Below are 21,341 nucleotides of genomic sequence, written 5' to 3'. Positions count from 1 at the left end.
CTTGCATTAGAAAAATCTTAAACATGGCAAAAGATTTTCAGCAGCAGACCAGAATTAGCTGCTCTGAATTCAGCTACTTAGGTAGCATGCTACCCTGTGGTTGACAAAGGAGGTAAGATACCAAGAAGGTTAACATTTCCTTTGACAAATAGACTGTGGTACCACTGTGAGTAGTATTCAGTCTTGTATAGTTAACTTATCCACAGAGAGTCTGTTTCCTCTGTCTGTCACACAGGCAGGCACACTCACATATACACACCCCTGCACACGCAGTTATACATAGCAGTTGGCCTGCAGGCTCTCTAGATGTCTAAGAGACACACTAAAATGGTGAAGAGTAGTAGTTGCTGGAAGCATTTGCAGGAACATCTGGTCAGTAGTTCACAGATACTTTCGAGAGTCCTCTTCAGTTGGCATATCCCAAAATACACTTCAAAACAGAAATACCTAATTCCCTTATCTTCCTCACCTTACTTACCTTAGTGATGCAGGCGTGGGCCAGGTAAACGAACATGAGAGAGAGAACAGAATGGAAAGTATTTCCCAAACCTAGCGTGGAGACGTTAACTCTAGGAGCACTCTTCCATTTCTTGTATTTGGCTTCACGTGGCTTCCTTCTGTAGTTGAGACTTCTTCAATTTCTGAAATGTCACATACACCCATAATGAAATGTTAGGAGCAAAAATACATTTTGAATGATCTGCTGTCTTTGGAATATCTGTGCTCATCTCTCCTTCATTAGTGCTAATATTTGAGAGTTGACTGAATGGCCACAAGATTTCGGTCTTTAACAGATTTATCAGTCTTTGAGTTCTTTTGTTGGTCTCTCTTATAAGGTATATTTAATCCTGAAGAGTAGAGTGAATTTTGTTTCTTAACTCAGTACAGTTTTACATTATGGTGGCCAGGTGGCTGAATGGTAGTGACTAATTTGGCCATTTTGTAAGAAAATTGCTGTGAAAATAATTTTTAACAGTGTGAAGAACTGGGAAACAACTTTAGCAAAAAACTAACCTGTTAAACTGGCTCTTCCTTAAGCAAGTGTGCAGGGTAGGTCATGTGGCAAAAGAGGTGCAGTTGCAAAATTCTCTCTGTAATACAAGATGTTTCTCTGGGAAGATATTCCTCTGCTGGTTAGATTTTTTTGAACCTGCACTCACAGTTGGTAGCCCACAGTTGTATTACTTTATTATAAAAAATAGGTAAGATGACGAGATGTGTGACAAATAGGTAAAATGACAGAGGACAGATACACAGTCTGGAAATCCCTCACTCATACAGAACACATTTATTCTAACTGTAAGTTAATTTTAAAGTTCTGTAATGCAGTTATTTGTGATCAACTTGTGTTAAAATCGTAACTGTGTACCCATAGAGAAAAATATACCCAGTACATATAAGACTTTTACAGACAAAATTTAAGTTTATACCATGCAATGGGCTGATTTAGCAGTAAGGTTTTATCTACAGGAACCTTTAGCAGTAGCTGTAGAACACTGAAATTCCTATTGTACTATCTACTATCTACTCCCCTTCCTACAGCAATGAACCCTTTATATGTCTCTCCAAACACATAACTTTCATAACTTACCTTTTTTCTCCATTTTTCAAAATGTCTATTTAATAAAGTTGGATTGTCACATCCCATGCTTTGTCAGTAGGTGCCACTTCTGAATATGATTTATTCATCTCAAAATTCCTTAAATAAAGGTTTTGGGTTAAATTGTGTATAATCAGCTTCTGACTTTAGAAAGCTACATGTTTAAAAATCATGTGTGTTGTGATCACTTAAAATGAGGAGTATATAACGTAATTATCCGCAGTGTCTGGAGTATGTAGGCAGCAACATTGGCTCCTATATCTCTTCATTTCAAAACATTAAGTTGCCTCATTTCAACACATAGATAGGATCCTAATTATAAAAGGCTATGACCTAGGGAAAAAAAAACATTCTGATGCATGCTGGGAATGTTCTTAAGGCATTATGGGAGGGAACTTGTGCTAGAGCTTGAAAGAGCATCTTCAACATGGCAGCTGAGGTGCTTTCTTTGCTGGGAAAAGCTGGGAAGAGACTGGCAGGATGGCGACTTCAGGAGTTAATACCTTTCCAGGTGATGAAGTAAACAGGTTCTGTTAATCTTGTTAAAGACGCACCCACATATCAGTCATAGTTGTGAGACGCTTCTAGTTAAAGTAGCTGGGCACAGGTGCAGTGCCGTGTGTTGGTATCAGTATATGTTCAACCTAGCTTTTATTCTCATTTTGCTTTTTTTCAGTTTTCAAATGTATTTCTTACAATTATTGTATACTGGATTTATTTTTGATTTTAACAGTGTTTCGTATCGATCAGATTGGTCTAGCAATATGAGTCAGATGAGAATTACAAGGAGCAGATGGATGTATGTTTCACATGATCAGTCTTGCAGACTGTGATAGGACAAGATCCTGCTTGCTACTCTTAATTCCTTTTATTATCTTCAAATATCAACATTTTAAAGTTTTTATAATAAAATATAAAATTCATATTGTAGCACCTGTGAAGTTTGATTTCTTTAACAAAATGGCAACCATCCTTTTTTCACGTAATATTTGAGCTATCTCCTATATGTTTTAAAAATCATTTGGGACTTTTTAATAGTGTGTAAAAGAAAATAGGATTTTTAAAAAAGCACTCCACCCTTTACAAAAGTCTTGGTGATGCAATGTCTGTGTAGAAATATGATCTTTTGAAGTACAGAAGGTACGCTTATCTGTTTAATCTCTTGGAACTTTTATAATGGTTTTGTGATTTAATGTTTAGTCGATATAGTTTATCCTTTTTGGGGGGCAAATTACCTCTTTATTTGGCATTTAAATTACACTTGTATGATGTGTGACTTGAAAATGTGATTTCTTAAAGTTACCACTTAACATAGTTAATCATTGATTTTCACATCGATAGTTTTTACATTTTCATAAGGTCTCATGTCAAGTTTTGATGAAGTTAATTTAATTTGCCCTTACTGTGTGTCTCAACTTGGCAGATGCATGGATCCTTGCTTGGTTTAGTCCATTTCCTGAAACTTTCGGAAAAAATGTCTTGGCATTAATTGACTTCAGTTTCTTAGTTTTTCTCTTTCTTTCTTAAATTGATGCGTGTCACATGCTTCTGGGGGAGATGATTAAATTGAGACTTTAATCAGTATTTATAGTGTGGTTTTTGTTTACTTTGTGTACTAGAGCTTAATGTATCACTAATGCTTTTTTGTGTTTAACCTATCATAATGTTTGAAGTAACTGGAATGAAATACTTAATGTTAAACTCGGCCTCAACACATAAAATAAAATAAAATTGCATCTGATTTTTCACTAAAACTAGGACCCCTAAAGGGCTTTTTTTTTAACTCCTATAAAAATGCCTTAGGAGATCAGTGCTCAAAATTGTTGCCAGGATATCTTTATATACAAAGTTTATCATTCTCGCCCATTTAGATTATACCAGTATGGCAAGCTCACAGACAATGTAGCCCAAAACATGGACTTAAAAATCAGATAGATCTGGGTCAAAATTCCTACTTAGTTTTGTTCTCTTGAGCAAATTATTTACTATCAGTAAAATGCGGGTACTACTTCAAAGGGAGGGTTTTTTTTTTTGAAGGATTAAATGAGATAATGTATCTAAAGGACTGAGCAGAGGACCTAGCCCATAGTAAATGCTTAATAAGTGGTTATTAATCTGATTCCCGGGTGGATTGGTTAACATTGACAGGAGTGATGAACTATCCCATGACTGAAAATGATAGCCTGCCCTTTTCTGGCTGACATACAAAGACATTACTTGATTTTAGGGAAGCACAACTCAGGTTTCATGTCCTACTAATCATGGGACAACAGCATCACTCTTCCTACCCGGAAGGATGGCATACCTTTGTGAAAGGCATCCATGAAAATACACATGGTACAAATTATGTAACCTTTAAGTGTTTATAACACCAGTCTTTTCCCTCTGTGCAGCAGATAGTTTTTTCAGTTCCAAATTTTCTATTAAATTTAAGAATATATCATTTCCTAGAATGTTGGCATGGACAGGTGATTTTTTAAAAAAGGACAGCTGAGGTTGGTGGCCTTTGGGCTGTTGCACTTGTATACCTTTTTGCTAAATTGTAGTTCATAAAGTTATGGAACTGCCACCAGGTGGAAGTACTGTTGTAGTTGCTGAGGATTCGGCAACCACAATAAACTCTGCCTCAATGGAGCTTACGTTCTGATGGGGACATTGATAATAAACATAAAATAAGGCATATGATGTATTAGTGATAAGTGCTAGGAAGAAAAATAAAGTGAGAAAGGGATTGGGGTGCAGTTTTAGAGTGGCTGGAGAAGAACTCACTGAGAAAGGTGATAACTGAGTAAAGACAAAAAGGAGGCAAGAGAGTAAGCTATGCAGGTATCTTGGAAAAATGTTTTAAGTAGAGAGAATAGCAGGAACCAAGGCCCTGAGGCAGGATCATGCTTGGTGTATTACGGAAACAGCAAGGAACAAATGAAACTGTAGCAGAATGAGCCAGGGGAAAGCATAGGAAATGAAGTCAGAAACTTAAGAGATAGGAGAAAAATCCTGTAGTCTGAGTGGTCAGAGTAAGGACTGACTTTTCTTCTGAGGAGTCATATGGGGATTCTTTGAAAAGTTTTGTGCCGAGGAATGATACGATCTAACTTACTTTAAGTGTAATTTAAGCTGGATAAGACGAGGGTTTCTGTGGTAGCTGAGTGTCAAATTTATTATATAGGTGGAAGCAGGGGAGATCATACTGGCTATTGTATTTATCCAGGTGTGACACATGATAGTGGCTTGAACCAAGATGGTATTAGTAGGAGTGGTGAGAAATAGTTGAATTTGATACCTGTTTTGTGAATAGAGCCAGTAGGATTTGCTGATGAATTGGGTTTGGAAGTGTGTGTGAGAGAGAGTGAAGATGTAAATTGCAAGGATTTTGGTCAAAGCAGCTGAAGTTACGGAGACAGGCAAGACTTGGTGGGATAGATCTGTGGAAGGACAATCAGTGCTCAGTTTTAAACATACGAGGTTTGAGGTGCTTAACTGAAATCTAAATGAATCTGTTGAGAAATAGTTGGGTATAGAAATCTGGTGTTTAAGGGAGACTTCCAGGTTAGGGGGAGAAATTTGGGAGTCTATATATATATATATATATGCTATTTAAAGTTGTGAGACTAACTGACATCACCATGGGAATGAGTATAGGTAGAGAAGAGGTTCAAAGACTGAGCATTATAGTGTTTAGAGGCTAGGGAGACAAGGAAGCAGCAGAGAAGATGGAGAAGAAATGGCCACGGAAGTCAGAAGAAAACCTTAAGAGCATGGTTTCCTGGAAGCCCAGTGAAGTTTCAAGCAGGGAAAGGGGTCAACTGTGTTAAAAGGCTGCTGGTAGGTAAGGCAGATGAGGTCTGAGCTTTAGTTGACCTTGGGATCTGACAGCATGGAAGTCATCAGTGACCTTGATCAGAGCACTACAATCGGAGCCAGAATGTAGTGGGTTCAAGAGCAAATAGGAGGGGGAAACTGGTAGACAGACAGCATAGACAGCTCTTCTAAGGAGTCCTGAAGAAAAGGAGAAGAAACTGTAGCCAAAAAAGAAGGTAGAACAGGGAATGGTTTGTAGATGAAAGGAACAATAACCCATTATGGTGCTGGTGGGAATGATTCAGCAGAGCAGGAAGAATTATTGGGGCAGGAAGAAAGAAATCAAGGAATTGGTAGAGCTGCAGCCTCAGGCCTTTCTTGTATTGGCAAGGGTGTCATGCACCAGTGAAGGGGTTAGCTCTAACTGGGAGCATCACCAGTTCATCTGTAGTCACAGGGGAGGACTGAGCAGGTGGCCACTGATCCCAGCAAGGCAGGTAGAGTGGGAGGCGTCTGTGGAAGATCTCTTCAGACTGGTTCCATATTCTCAGGAAGATAGGAAGCCAGGTCAGCAGCTAAGAGCCAGGATGGAGAGGGGAGGGGCGTTGGTGGTCTGAAGAGAGAGAACAAACTGTGAAGCCCAGGAGAGAAGGCCAGTGAGCACACCAGAGCAGGGTAGTGTGGTTTCTGTGCCGTGAGGAGCAGTCATTGACTTGGTGGGGGGTGGGGGGGGAGAGGGAGCATTTGGTGCCATCAGGTTTTTCTCCAGCTGCATGGGTGCAGTTAGAGATTAGGTGGAGAATTGGATTTAACCAGGTTATGGTTTAGCCAAGTAAGGACAACAAAGGGAGAGGGAGGCAAGAGAGATAAGGGTGTATTCCAGGGGCTGATTATTATTGCCCATGCAACTTAAGCTGGATAAGACAAAGGTTCCTCCCCACAGTACCATGAAGGAACTAACACAAGCAGTGTCCCTGTTTCACACATTATGCCACTGATACAAAGCGTCACTTAACAGCAGATACTGAGCTTAGAAGCCCAAATTTCCTCACTTGGTTTAGCCCATTTATCACCTGGGAAAATGAGGCTTTCTCTTCTTTAAAGAAGTATTCATTTTCCCTTAATACAGTAGCAGGATGTTTAATCTTTTTTGTTCTTTTACTTTTTAAAAATCAAACTATAGTTGTCATATAATATTGGTTTAATGTGATTCAATAAGTATGTGTGAGACAAAATGCTCTTCACAATAAGTCTAGTTGCCATCTGTCACCATACAATGATATAACAGTATTTTGACTATATTCCTTATGCGGTGCTTTCATCCCCATGATTTATTTTAAAATTGGAAGTTTGTACCTCTTGATCCTCTTCACCTATTTTACCCATGCCTCCACCCTCCTCCCCTGTGGCAACCTACCAGTTCTCTGTATTTGAATCTATTTCTGTTTTGTTTGTTCATTTGTTTGTTTTGGTTTTTGGATTCCACACATGAGTGATGTCATGGTATGGTATGTGTCTTTCTCTGTCTGACTTATTTCACTGGGCATAATGCCTTCTAGGTCCATCCATGTTGCCCAGTTTAATCTTGAGTTGCCACAGCAGCAACTGCATGTCTCTTGTTGTATAAGCTGCCTTCTAGTAAAGTTGACTGAAGGATTATGTGGAGAAACAGCAGAAAGTATCAAAGCATTTGCTAACCTGGCTTGCTGTTTTTCAGATCCATCCTGTACTGTTCTGCCTCTGTCCATTAGCTTATCCATTTGTTCTCTCTGCTCAGACTGTACTCATATCCTAATCTTTCTTCTCTCCTTTTGAAAACATACCCATCCTTCGCACCTACCTCAAGTACTGTAATTTCGTGAAAACTTTCTGGATGGTTCTACTTCCTCCCTCATCTCTTTTTTTTTTTTACTCTCCACACTGGACACAATTAGCCCCTTTTTGAGTACCTTTAGCATTTTGTTCTTGCTATTCCAATGGGATTTATCATATTCTACCTTGAGTATTTGTTAACTGATCTCCCTGCCCCCTCCATACATATGAACGCATATGTACTTGCATACATGCATGTAAAGGATCAAGGGCATGTTTTACTCATCTTTGTATTAAGTGCTCAAAACTTACACTTAGTAGGTGTTCCAATCTTTTTTCAAAAAGAATTTATCAGTAGATGTGAATGTAACCCTGGAAAACCTTTCACAAGGAAGGATCTTTATTTATTTATGTATCTATCTATTACTTACTTACATATTTATTTATTTATCTATTCATTCATCCATCCACTTATTTGTCCTTTTATTTATTTATTTATTTATTTATTTATTTATTTACTCATTTCTTTATTCCTTTACCCCTTCCCTCCCCTCCCCTCCCCTCCCCTCTTTATTTTTTATTTATTTTTATACCATTAATCTACAATTACATGAAGAGGGAGGATTTTAAGATAGGCAAAACTGGGCAGAGGCTGGCTGGTGTGTTTGAAAGAACACTGGACTTATAGATGGGCCTTGGTTACAATTTGCACTGTCATTCATTTACTTCCCTGTGAGATAAGTGATCAGACAATGTCAGTGGGTCAGATACTCAGATGAACTGGGGGTCCCAATAGTCCCTTCAGGGGCTGTTGCAGCCTTCCCCACCAAAGCAGCTATGCTTTTGCTTTTCTCTTTTTTCATTTAAATTTAATGTTTCTTTTACCACATAATAAATACATTCTTATAGTTCAAAACAAAACAACACAAATTATATTGAGAAATCTAACTTGGGCCACTTTCTACATGTAACCTAGATAATCATTTTTCCTCATCTCCACTGCATCCTCATCATATTTCTGCTAACAAATTGTAATAATGCTTTTTTTTAAGGTATTATTGATATGCACTCTAATGAAGGTTTCACGTGAAAAAGCAATGTGGTTACTACATTCACGCATGTTATCATGTCCCCCGCATTCCCCATTGCAGTCACTGCCCATCAGTATAGTAAGATGCCACAGAGTCACTATTTGCCTTCTCTGTGCTACACTGTCTTCCCCATGATTCCCCCCCCCCCATATACCATGTGTGCCAATCATAATACCTCTCAATCCCCTTTTCCTTTCCTCCCCACCTGCCTTCCCCCACCCCTCCACTTTGGTAACTGCTAGTTCCATCTTGTAGTCTGTGAGTCTGTTGCTGTTTTGTTCCTTCAGTTTTGCTTTGTTGTTATACTTCACAAATGAGGGAAACAATTTGGTCCTTGTCTTTCTCCACCTGGGTTATTTCACTGAGCATAATATCCTCCAGCTACATCCATGTTGCAAATGGTAGGACTTGTTTGTTTCTTACGGCTGAATAGTATTCTATTGTGTATATGTACCACATCTTCTTTATCCATTCATCTACTGATGGACACTTAGGTTGCTTCCCTATCTTGGCTATTGTAAATGGTGCTGCAATAAACATAGGTGTGCATATGTCTTTTTGAATCTGAGAAATTATATTCTTTGGGTGAATTCCTAGGAGTGGAATTCCTGGGTCAAATGGTATTTCCATTTTGAGTTTTTTGAGGACCCTCCATATTGCTTTCCACAATTGTTGAACTAGCTTACATTCCCACCAGCAGCGTAGGAGGGTTCCCCTTTCTCTGAATCCTCGCCAGCATTTGTTGTTCCTAGTCTTTTTGATTTTGGACATCCTAACTGGTGTGAGGTAATATCTCATTGTACTTTTTATCTGCATTTCCCTGATTATTATGATGTGGAGCATCTTTTCATGTGCCTGTTGGCCATCTGAATTTCTTCTTTGGAGAATTGTCTCTTCATATCCTCTGCCCATTTTTTAATCAGGTTATTTGCTTTTTGGGTATTGAGGCATGTGAGTTCTTTATATATTTTGGATGTTAACCCCTTGTCGGATATGTCATTTGCAAATGTATTCTCCCATACTGTAGGATGCCTTTTTGTTCTGTTGATGGTGTCCTTTGCTGTACAAAAGCTTTTTACTTTGATGTAGTCCCATTTGTTCATTTTTGCTTTTGTTTCCCTTGCCTGAGGAGATGAGTTCAGAAAAAAGTTTCTCATGTTTCTATTTAGGAGATTTTTGCCTATGTTGTCTTCTAAGAGTTTTATGGTTTCACGACGTACATTCAGGTCTTTGATCCATTTCGAGTTTATTTTTGTGTATGGGGATAGACAATAATCCAGTTTCAATCTCTTACATGTAGCTGTCCAGTTTTGCCAATACCAGTTGTTGAAGACGCTGTCATTTCCCCATTGTATGTCCATGGCTCCTTTATTGTATATTAATTAACCATATATGCTTGGGTTTATATCAGGTCTCTCTGGTCTGTTCTGTTGATGTGTGGATCTGTTCTTGTGCCAGTACCAAATTGTCTTGATTACTGTGGCTTTGTACTAGAGCTTGAAGTCAGGGAGCATAATCCCCCCAGCTTTATTCTTCCTTCTCAGAATTGCTTTGGCTATTCGGGGTCTTCTGTGGTTCCATATGAATTTTAGAACTATTTGTTCCAGTTCGTTGAAGAATGCTGTTGGTATATTGATAGGGATTGAATTGATTCTGTAAGTTGCTTTAGGCAGGATGGCCATTTTGACAATATTAATTCTTCCTGTCCATGAGCATGGGATGTGTTTCTGTTTATTGTTGTCTTTAATTTCTCTTAAGAGTGTCTTGTAGTTTTCAGGGTACAGGTCTTTCACTTCCTTGGTTAGGTTTATTCCTAGGTATTTTATTCTTTTTGATGCAATTGGGAATGGAATTGTTTTCCTGATTTCTCTCTCTGCTGGTTCATTGTTAGTGTATAGGAATGCAACAGATTTCTGTATATTAATTTTGTATCCGGCAACTTTGCTGAATTCAGATATTAGATCTAGTATTTTTTGAGGGGATACTTTAGGGTTTTTTACGTACAATATGTCATCTGCAAACAGTGACAGTTTAACTTCTTCTTTACCAATCTGGATGCCTTTTATTTCTTTGTGTTGTCTGATTGCCGTGGCTAGGACCTCCAGAACTATGTTGAATGAAAGTGGAGAGAGTGGGCATCCTTGTCTTGTTCCCGATCTTAAAGGAAAACCTTTCAGCTTCTCATTGTTAAGTATAATATTGTTTGTGGGTTTGTCATATATGGCCTTTATTATGTTGAGGTACTTGCCCTCTGTACCCATTTTGTTCAGAGTTTTTATCATGAATGAATGTTGAATTTTGTTGAATGCTTTTTCAGCATCTGTGGACATGATCATATGGTTTTTGTCCTTTTTGTTGATGTGGTGGATGATGTTGATGGATTTTTGAATATTGTACCATCCTTGCATCCCTGGAATAAATCCTACTTGATCATGATAGATGATATTTTTCATGTATTTTTGAATTCGGCTTGCTAATATATTGTTGAGTATTTTTGCATCTATGTTCATCAGGGATATTGGTCTGTAATTTTCTTTTTTGGTGTGGTCTTTGCCTGGTTTTGGTATTAGGGTGATGTTGGCTTCATAGAATGAATTTGGAAGTATTCCCTCCTCTTCTATTTTTTGGAAAACTTTAAGGAGAATGGGTATTATATCTTCTCTGTATGTCTGATAAAATTCTGCAGTAAATCCATCTGGCCCGGTGGTTTTTTTCTTGGGTAGTTTTTGATTACCGCTTCAATTTCTTTGCTGGTAATTGGTTTGTTTAGATTTTGTGTTTTTTCCTTGGTCAGTCTTGGAAGGTTGTATTTTTCTAGGAAGTTGTCCATTTCTTCTAGGTTTTCCAGCTTCTTAGCATATAGGTTTTCATAGTAGTCTCTAATAATTCTTTGTATTTCTGTTGGGTCCGTCGTGATGTTTCCTCTCTCATTTCTGATTCTGTTGATGTGTGTTGATTCTTTTTTTCTCTTAATAAGTCTGGATAGAGGCTTATCTATTTTGTTTATTTTCTCAAAGAACCAGCTCTTGGTTTTCATTGATTTTTTTTCTATTGTTTTATTCTTCTCAATTTTGTTTATTTCTTTTCTGATCTTTATTATGTCCCTCCTGCTCACTTTAGGCCTCATTTGTTCTTCTTTTTCCAATTTTGATAATTATGACGTTAGACTATTCACTTGGGTTTGTTCTTCCTTCTTTAAATATGCCTAGATTGCTATATACTTTCCTCTTAAGACTGCTTTTGCTGCGTCCCACAGAAGTTGGGGCTTTGTGTTGTTGTTGTCATTTATTTCCATATATTGCTGTATCTCCATTTTAATTTGGTTGTTGATCCATTGACTGTTTAGGAGTGTGTTGTTAAGCCTGCATGTGTTTGTGAGCCTTTTTGCTTTCTTTGTACAATTTATTTCTAGTTTAATACCTTTGTGGTCTGAAAAGTTGGTTGGTAGAATTTCAATCTTTTTGAATTTACTGAGGCTTTTTGTGGCCTAGTATGTGGTCTATTCTGGAGAATGTTCCATGTGCACTTTAGAAGAATGTGTATCCTGTTGCTTTTAGATGTAGAGTTCTATAGATGTCTATTAGGTCCATCTGTTCTATTGTGTTGTTCAGTGCCTCTGTGTCCTTACTTATTTCTGTCTGGTGGATCTATCCTTTGGAGTGAATGGTGTGTTGAAGTCTCCTAAAATGAATGCATTGCATTCTATTTCCTCCTTTAATTCTGTTAGTATTTGTTTCACATATGCTGGTGCTCCTGTGTTGGGTGCATATATATTTATAATGGTTATATTCTCTTTTTTGGACTGAGCCCTTTATCATTATGTAATGTCCTTCTTTATCTCTTGTTACTTTCTTTGTTTTGAAGTCTATTTTGTCTGATACTAGTACTGCAACACCTGCTCTTTTCTCCCTATTGTTTACATGAAATATCTTTTTCCATCTCTTGACTTTTAGTCTGTTCATGTCTTTGGGTTTGAGGTGAGTCTCTTGTAAGCAGCATATAGATGGGTCTTGTTTTTTTATCCATTCAGTGACTCTATATCTTTTGATTGGTGCATTCAGTCCATTTACATTTAGGATGATTATCTATAGGTATGTACTTATTGCCTTTGCAGGCTTTAAATTCGTGGTTACCAAAGGTTCAAGGTCGATCTCCTTAGTATCTAAGAGTCTAACTTAACTCACTTAGTATGCTGTTATAAACACAATCTAAAGGTTCTTTTGTATTTCTCCTCCTTTTTCTTCCTCCTTTCTTTATATATTAGGTATTAAATTCTGTACTTTTTCTCTATCCCTTGATTGACTTTGGGGATAGTTAATTTAATTTTGCATTTGCTTCATAATTAGCTGTTCTACTTTCTTTACTGTGGTTTTATAACCTCTGGTGACAGCTATTCAACCTTAGGAACACGTACATCTATAGCAGTCCCTCCAAAATAGACTGTAGAGATGGTTTGTGGGAGGTAAATTCTCTCAGCTTTTGCTTATCTGAAAATTGTTTAATCCCTCCTTCAAATGTAAATGATAACCTTGCTGGATAAAGTAATCTTGGTTCCAGGCCCTTCTGCTTCATGGTATTAAATACATCATGCCACTCCCTTCTGGCCTGTAAGGTTTCTGCTGAGAAGTTTGATGTTAGCCTGGTGGGCTTTCCTTTGTATGTGATCTTATTTCTGTTTCTGGCTGCTTTTAACAGTCTGTCCTTATCCTTGATCTTTCCCATTTTAATTACTAGTGTCTTGGTGTTGTCTTCCTTGGGTCCCTTGTGTTGGGAGATCTGTGGATCTCCACGGCCTGAGATACTGTCTCCTTCCCCACATTGGGGAAGTTTTCAGCAACTACCTCCTCAAAGATACTTTCTATCCCTTTCTCTCTTCTTCTTCTTCTGGTATCCCTATAATGCGAATATTGTTCCACTTGGATTGGTCACACAGTTCTCTCAATATTCTTTCATTCTTAGAGATCCTTTTTTCTCTCTGTGCCTCAGTGTCTTTGTATTCCTCTTCTCTAGTTTCTATTTCATTTATTGTCTCCTCCACCGTATCCAACCTGCTTTTAATACCCTCCATTGTGCTCTTTAACTATTGGATCTCCCACCTGAATTCATTCCTGAGTTCTTGGATGTCTTTCCGTACCTCCACTAGAATGTTGATGAGTTTTATTTTCAAGTCCCTTTCAGGAAGAGTCACGATGTCCGTATCATTTAAATCTTTCTCTGGAGTTGTATTAATAATTTTACTCTGGAGAAGGTTCCTGTGGCATTTCATGTTTGTAATATGGCGCCCTCTAGTGTCCAGATGCTCTCTTCTGGAGCTGCTCAGCCCCTGAAGCAATGTTGGCATTGCAGGGGAGCGGTACTGGTACCTGGGGGGAGGAAAGAGCTGTTCCCTGCCTCCTGGCTGCTGTGCCTGTGTCCACTGCCAGAACCAGTGGGCCAGTTACAGGTATAAGTTTTTGTCCCAGAGCAGCCGGATATGGATCCCTCCTTACCACAAGCGGCCGGAATCCCAGTCACCCCAGGAACTCTGCCTGTATTAACTTTCCAACCTGGTAGGCATGAGAGTCTCATGAAAGCACCATGAAATGTAGGTTTGTGCTCCCAGAGCAGATCTCCAGGGCTAGGTATTCAGCAGTCCCAACCTTCCACTCCCTCCCTGCTTTGTTTCTCTTCTTCCTGCCATTAAGGTGGAGTGGGGGAAGGGCTCGTGTCCTGCGGAGCCACTGCTCTGGTACATTACCCTTTTTGGTGAGGTCTGCTCTTTTCTCCATGTGTATGCAGTCTGATGTCATCCTCTTTCCTGTTGCTCTCTCAGGATTAGTTGCGCCAACTATATTTTCTAATTGTATCCAGTTTTAGGAGGAAGCCTCTGTCTCTCCTCTCACGTGACCATCTTTAATCTCCTCTCTCAAAGGTGTTGTTTTTTATAGGGTTGAGAATTTTGGGTCTCAGCTCTGTAGTCAGGTGTTTAGATGTAGATGTTTGGAAATCAGGGGTCCAAATTGAGAGGGAAATTACAAAAAGGAAAGATTATTGAGGATTTGGATAGTCATTAAATGTCTGATGGAGGAGAGAATTGTTAGAGGTGATTTTGCATATTGAGGACCAGGCCTATGATGGATACTTGACATACCTTATCTCAAAGAAATGAATGACCAGACATATTAGAGAGAGTGAGAAAGCAATTTCTAGGTAGGGTAAGTCATAAAATTTAAGTTGGAAGGGCCCCCCATAAATTGTCCAGGCCAGAAATTCTTAGTTCAGAGTTGGTGGCACCGTTTGGGGTTCATGGATAGATTTCAGGGAACTCATGAATTCCCAGAAATCATGTATATCATTTTGCATACCTTTCTGAGGGGAATTGGGATCATAGTTCCTATTAGATTCTCAAAGGGGTCCAAGCTTAAAAAGCTAGTTAGTGACAGAGATGGGAACTGACACCCAGGCCTTTTCATTTGTAATTTCTTACTTATTGCAGCACCTTAAGTTGAAGGACATGGAACAAAAATGGAGACTGGATTAAGCTACCATTTTAGTAACTGGCGTGAAAGTGAACAACTGTCCTGGGGCCGACAGTCTATTTCCACACCAGTGGCAGAAGGATGACCTTCAATTTGTCTCTTCACAGTGAACCATTAGTTTTATAGTTGAAATAATGCTACCAGTCACCATAATAGCTTTCTCAGTTGAAGCTCCTCGAGAGAGATTATCCGTGACACAGTTTCTGCAGTTCCTTTCCAGTTCATACCTTTTCTGACCTGCAGTGGCCCCCAGTTTTCTGCCTAATCAAATGAAAACTCCTTTGCCTGATTTGTCAGATGCTATGCTACTATAGTCTATTTAGCCAGCGTATACTCTGTGTTCCCATCAGGCTAGTGTCCTTATGATTGGCTCTCCATACTGTCCCACGTCTGTCCTTCTCCCCTACCTCTGTAACTTTTCTCATGTGGTTCCCCTGCCTACAAAGCCCTCCATTTATTCTCTTTCATTTCCACATCCCCAGCAGGGGTCCAGTGCAATTCTGCTCTCCACAGAGCCTCTCCTGGTTGGCCATTTTGTACTTCCTCTGAACACCTACTGCATTTATTGCTTGTACTGCACACATTAGTGCTTCAGTATTTCCACAGGACTTTTCATTGGAAATGTTTCCATGATCACCTTAGTAGTGGGGTTCAAGGATGTCCTAGGTGGGACTCTGGACACCCTCAATCCCTACTTCAGCCAGAGCAATTCCACTTTAGTTTTATATATAGGAAGTCTGTGAATTTTTTTTTGAAGAAATGTGCCCCCTGCCTAGCCCCTCACTGAAGCTTGGAAGACACTGGATCTGTCTTGTGTGCTGACTACGTCATTACTGTTAACTCGTAATGGGCAAGGACTAGGACTTACACTACTTTGAACTTAATATTACTATTCCCAGGCAACTGGTGCAATTTTGAGCATAAACTAGACACTTAGGAAATGATATTATTGTATGGCTCCCGTTTTGGGGATAGGAAATAGTGAATAACCTTACATCAGAAATTTACCTTAACGAAGCACTCAGAATAGTATTTCAGGGTTGATCTTTGAGAAAGAAACTTAAATTTGTGGTGGTCTTTCCCCTTTTGGATACAAAACCTCATTCTATTTAAGCTGCCTTACTTATGTATACATGTTTAAGACAAATGTCATTATTGGTATTCCCTATCTTCAAAAGTTAACCAAATTTAACTGTCACATTCATGCTTTCATATAAGCATTATGGTAGCATTGTGCAATTGACTTACAGAATGATCAATATCAGCATACCTAAAAATCTAGCAAAAATTAAATTCAGAAGTTTTTGGCAAGAAATGATTAAAAATGGAAAATGACAGTGTTTCAGACCAGTTATTTCAGCTTTCTGAATCATATCAATTATATAAACCAATAAAGACCTAAGTATTTAAATCAGTGGTACTATCAACTTGTTAATGCTCTTTTGTTTTGTTTTGTTTTGTTTTTCCTGCTCTCTGCCTGGTTCATTGTCTTTACCTACAGGTGTACTTTATTGTCGGCTTCCAAAGATTACTAACTTTTATCTGTATCGTTAAAATTGAACTGCCTTGGCTAAACTGCTACTCTTACCTGCTGCTTCCATTATTGCCTTCTTCAGCAAAATAAGGCTCTCTGAAGCCCAAGAATTACAAGAAATAAACACCATTTTTAGAAGCCTTGCCACTATGAAACTTAAGCTAAATGTGCTCACCATTATTTTGCTGCCTGTCCACTTGTTAATAACAATATACAGTGCCCTTATATTTATTCCATGGTATTTTCTTACCAATGCCAAGAAGAAAAACGCTATGGCAAAGAGAATAAAAGCTAAGCCCACTTCAGACAAACCTGGAAGTCCGTACCGCTCTGTCACACACTTCGACTCACTAGCTGTCATAGACATCCCTGGAGCAGACACTCTGGATAAATTATTTGATCATGCTGTTTCCAAGTTTGGGAAGAAGGACAGCCTTGGGACCAGGGAACTCCTAAGTGAAGAAAATGAAATGCAGCCAAACGGAAAGGTTTTTAAGAAGGTAAAGCATATTTGTGCTTTTTAATTTTTTTTTAAAGGGGCAGGTACATTCTACTTTATCATAAATCAAGTGAATTTTAAATATGCTGGCTTTCCATGACAGTGCTGTGTAACTAATTCTCAGAAGGAGCTCATAGCTTCTGCATATTCTTAAGGGCAATTTTAGAGTTCGACACTTTGAACAGTATTTCAGTTGCATGTTTGAATAAATATACTGATCCTTCAGAATGTCTCCCTTTAACAGTTAATTCTTGGGAATTATAAATGGATGAACTACGTCGAAGTGAACCACAGAGTGAGTAACTTTGGTAGTGGACTCACTGCTTTGGGATTAAAACCAAAGAGCACTATTGCCATTTTCTGTGAGACCAGGGCTGAGTGGATGATTACAGCACAGACCTGCTTTAAGTACAACTTTCCTCGTAAGTGTCTTGTTTTTTTTGGCAAGGGCTTTAGTTATGTATGAAAATGTCTTGAGAGCCTCTTGTTTTCAAAGTTGGTGTTCCTTTTTTTCTGCATAATTTATGTCCGTAAAACAGTATGTAATGTATTTATAAGATGTCTGATAACTCCTGTTAAAGATAGTGACTTCTAATTGCTACTGTGAGTATTGGCAACTTAATGGATTGAATTTAGAATTTTATTTTTCATTTGGAAATGAACTGTACCTGAACAATTTGGGGTTTGGGATCTTTTTTAGGCAGTGGCATACCAAATAATGGTTTCAAAAAAATTGTGGTTTAGGATAATTCTAGTTCATTGCTTCAAGGCCTCTTATTTGACTTACTCCATTTTACATGTGAAATAAGTTTGTGGCAACTTGAGCTGTCATTAGATATGTCAGCCAGAAGATAAAAATGGGTATATTTCTGATTTATAAGCATTCATTTTTGCCACTGTACAAGAAATTATTTTAAAAAATCAGAAGTCCAGAACAGTGCCTGTCACATACTGAGCACTCAATTATTTGTTGAATGAAACAGGACACTGTAGGTATAGTGTAAGAATCAAGAGCATGCATTTCTTTTTTTTTAAATTTTTTATTAAGGTATTATTGATATACACTCTTAAGAAGGTTTCACATGAAAGAACAATGTGGTTACTACATTTACCCATATTATCAAGTCCCCACCCATACCCCAGTGCAGTCACTGTCCATCAGTGCAGCAAGATGCCACAGATCCACTATATGCCTTCTCTGTGCTACACTGTTCTCATGATCCCCCCACACCAAAGAGCATGCATTTCTAACAAAAATGGATAATATGAAATGCTGCCCTATGTACCTTTTGCCCAACTTAACAATCAACAGCTTGTGAAAAGTGGCTCTTGAGCATATTACTGTTTTGGTAACCAGCCTAGAGCTGAATTTTCAAGTCTAATATAAATTTAGCAGATGTCTTTTGATTCTAACTAATCTTGGTTTTAGTTAGGTTTTCATTGTCTGGTAGCTTCTAAAGAGTAGATCTCCTTGACTCCTCCAATTAAGGCTTAGAGGTCTCTAGTCAGCTTGGATACTGGTCCCAAGAAAGCTTTCTGGAAGGAGTTGGGAATCTGATTCTAACTTGAGATTCTTAAAATTTGAGCAATTTCAATGACTTATCCATTATTTGGTGCTATATGATGATGATCAGTGAAAGTCCTGTCGGGTAGAGACTTCCATTTCATAGGGGAGTCCTAGCAGGTAGTTCTGATTTGTATTATCTGTTCAGCCAGAACCTATTGACCTTGAGAATATTAACTGACTTTTGACCAGTTGTGGCACTTCAGTATTTATGGGTTTCTTTAGGCTTAGAAAGTTAGAATCCTGAGAATTTTTAAGGAAAAATTGGGGCTACCAGAAAGTTTGAGACAGGGTTGAAGGGAGACTATGAAGTCAAGTTAAATTATAAAATCCCTTTGCGTCTGTGAATGTACCTATCCTTAAAGGCTGACTTAATATATCTAATAACTTTATCATTTAATTTTTGTGTTTCTTTTTTATTATGTAGTTGTGACTTTATATGCCACACTTGGCAGAGAAGCTGTAGTTCATGGGTTAAATGAATCTGAGGCTACCTATCTGATTACTAGTATTGAACTTCTGGAAAATAAGCTTAAGGTAAATACGAAGTTTTCTTTTAATTCATGTTAGTGTTATCTGACAGGATAGAAAAATGTTCAATAATTGAGTTTATTGCAGACCCATACTTAATAGTTGGATTTTCTTTCTGCTCAACAGGCTGCATTGTTAGATATCAATTGTGTTAAGCACATCATTTATGTGGACAGTAAGACTATCAATAAAGCAGAATATGCTGAAGGATTTGAGATTCACAGCATGCAATCAGTAGAAGAGTTGGGATCCAAGCCAGAAAACTGTAAGTAACTCAGTTAAAACAAATTGATTCATCTGGTCAAGGTTTGTTATTTCAGTAGGTTAGGAAAAGAAGTAACAAGTGAAAACTGTAAAGTTCTTTGATTTAAAAAAAAGCTTAAAAATGTCCAAAAACTATCAAGACTGTATTTGATTAAGGTTTTTCCCTCTATTTCTCCTCAAAAAGGTAACTACTGTTTTAAAATTTACTAACTATTTGAGATGTGCTCAGTGGTTCACACTTAGAGCAACTGCTATCAATTTCCTTTTTTCAAATAACCTATATTATAACCTTCTAACTTGGACCTTCCATGAGGAAAAGATCTCAGGCCTTTCTATTCAAATTTTTTAAGGCTCAATGCTAGCGAATTTAATGATGTCTCAGAGGATGCAAAGCTGTTTGCCAAGATCATGCTTGAATTTATTGTACTACTGAGGTATGGTAGTTGGTATATAATTTAAATCAAGTAAATGGAACTTGTTGCAAAATGTCAGTTGGTCATCAGACAGAGGGCTGTGGAAATTAAATACTCCATTTAAATAGTATTTTTTTCTCATGTTTAATGTGAACATCATAGTACTGTACTAGATGAAGAAAGGATTCATTCTGACAGGATAACATACTGGTTATTAGCTTCTGAATATTTGACAACTAGGGACTGAACACATGCTTGCAATAACAGGTATAGATTATAGCTCTCTACTGTGTGTGGGGTATGGCAAAGAGGTTGAGATTTTACCTACTTGCAAGCAAATATATGAGCTGGCCACAGTTTTTGGGAAGCACAAGACTCCTGGGTCAGAGATGAGGAACAGTTTTTTATGCATAGCAATTACAGTAGGCAGAGTATCAGCATTTATGTTGCTTCCCAGCACCCTTTTCCACCAGGCAGTGCCAAGAGGGGTAGATGACACCTGTACACACAGTGCGTTGTGTTAGAGGAGAAGACTGTGCTTAGGGAAACCCAACCTTTTCTAATGGGCAGTAAGTATGCCTGCCCTTTGCTCTAGAAGGAGAGATTATCTCTACTGTACTGGACAGTAAGCATGCCTGCTCTATGTGCTGGAGGGATGCACTATATCTTCCAAGTCTGTTCACTATGCAAACATCCTCGAAAAGATAGTCCAGAGCAAAGTCAGTGCCTGTGCTCATAAGGTGTGCAGAAACTCAAGAGACTCATGGAAAATAGTCTCTCAATGCCAGGTTGACCCTGTAAGATTGAGGTAAACTTGCCTGTGAAGTCCTGATCACGAGGGATCTCTTGCTAATTCTGCTGGTTCACCAAAGGATATTGGCACAAAACTATGGGAATTTTGGTTCTCATCATTTTGTGTGAATGATAACATGATAGACCACATATCCTCCAGGTTCCATTCATTTCTACAGTAGATAAGACATTTTTTTGTGAAACTTTACCTGAATAGAAAGTTGTTGTTAGGATGATAAGAATGAAGTGTCTCGTTGTGAACATAGACTGAGAAAAGGTTAACATATCTATTGCTGCTGCTTCCATTAGTCACCCAAGGAAGGATGTAGTTCCTATTTGCTTGGTCTATAACCTGTGACAGTAGATCTCTTTAAAGAGCATTAGCATTAGCCAGTTTAAGTATAACTTTATTTTTGGTTATTTAAATGGTAAATCACATTGAAGTTTTAACTGGCACATAAAAATGTAATTCATTCTTATAAACTGATTTTTAAGAAAGGGTTTATTTTGTATAGCAGTTTCAAGTTTACGGCAAAATTGAGGGGAAGGTAAGAGATTTCCCATGTACCTCCTACCCCTACAATGCATAGCTTCTCCCATTTCCACCAGAGTGGTACATTTGTTACAACTGATGAACTTACATTGACACATCGTTATTACCCAAAGTCTGTAGTTTGCATTAGGGATCCCTCTTGGTGGTGTATGTTGTATGGGCTTGGACACATACATAATGATGTGTATCACTATTATATTATCGTAAAGAGTATGAACTGATTTACTAAATATAAACTATCATAGTAAATTTATACTTAATTCTGATAACACATCTGTAGATTCTTGGCCATTTTGGTGTATTCTGGAAAGAAAAGGAGGTTACTAGGTTAGCACGATACACTGTCTTGAGTTGGAAGTCTCAGTATGC

At 38.2% G+C, this 21,341-nt stretch overlaps 1 protein-coding gene across 9 annotated transcripts in view; it reads left to right on the top strand.

The window, feature by feature from the left end:
• The window catches only part of ACSL4 (acyl-CoA synthetase long chain family member 4), an 86,284-nt gene that overhangs the window by 31,845 nt on the left and 33,098 nt on the right, over positions 1-21,341 (top strand). For 4 of the 9 annotated variants that reach the window (XM_073227993.1, XM_017641736.3, XM_017641735.3 and 1 more), the window contains 4 exons: positions 16,324-16,856; positions 17,100-17,277; positions 18,847-18,956; positions 19,077-19,215. In XM_073227993.1, the coding sequence (XP_073084094.1) occupies positions 16,506-16,856; positions 17,100-17,277; positions 18,847-18,956; positions 19,077-19,215 (778 nt within the window). In that variant the 5' untranslated portion in view covers positions 16,324-16,505. The remainder of the gene's footprint in view (positions 1-16,323; positions 16,857-17,099; positions 17,278-18,846; positions 18,957-19,076; positions 19,216-21,341) is intronic. The other 5 variants (XM_073227996.1, XM_073227994.1, XM_017641737.3 and 2 more) reach the window with 2 other exon arrangements.

This window comes from Manis javanica, chromosome X (assembly GCF_040802235.1).
Source record: "Manis javanica isolate MJ-LG chromosome X, MJ_LKY, whole genome shotgun sequence".
Lineage (NCBI taxonomy): Eukaryota > Metazoa > Chordata > Mammalia > Pholidota > Manidae > Manis > Manis javanica.
The sequence above is the reverse complement of the archived record's forward strand: the minus strand, read 5'-3'. Positions and strand labels throughout refer to the sequence as shown.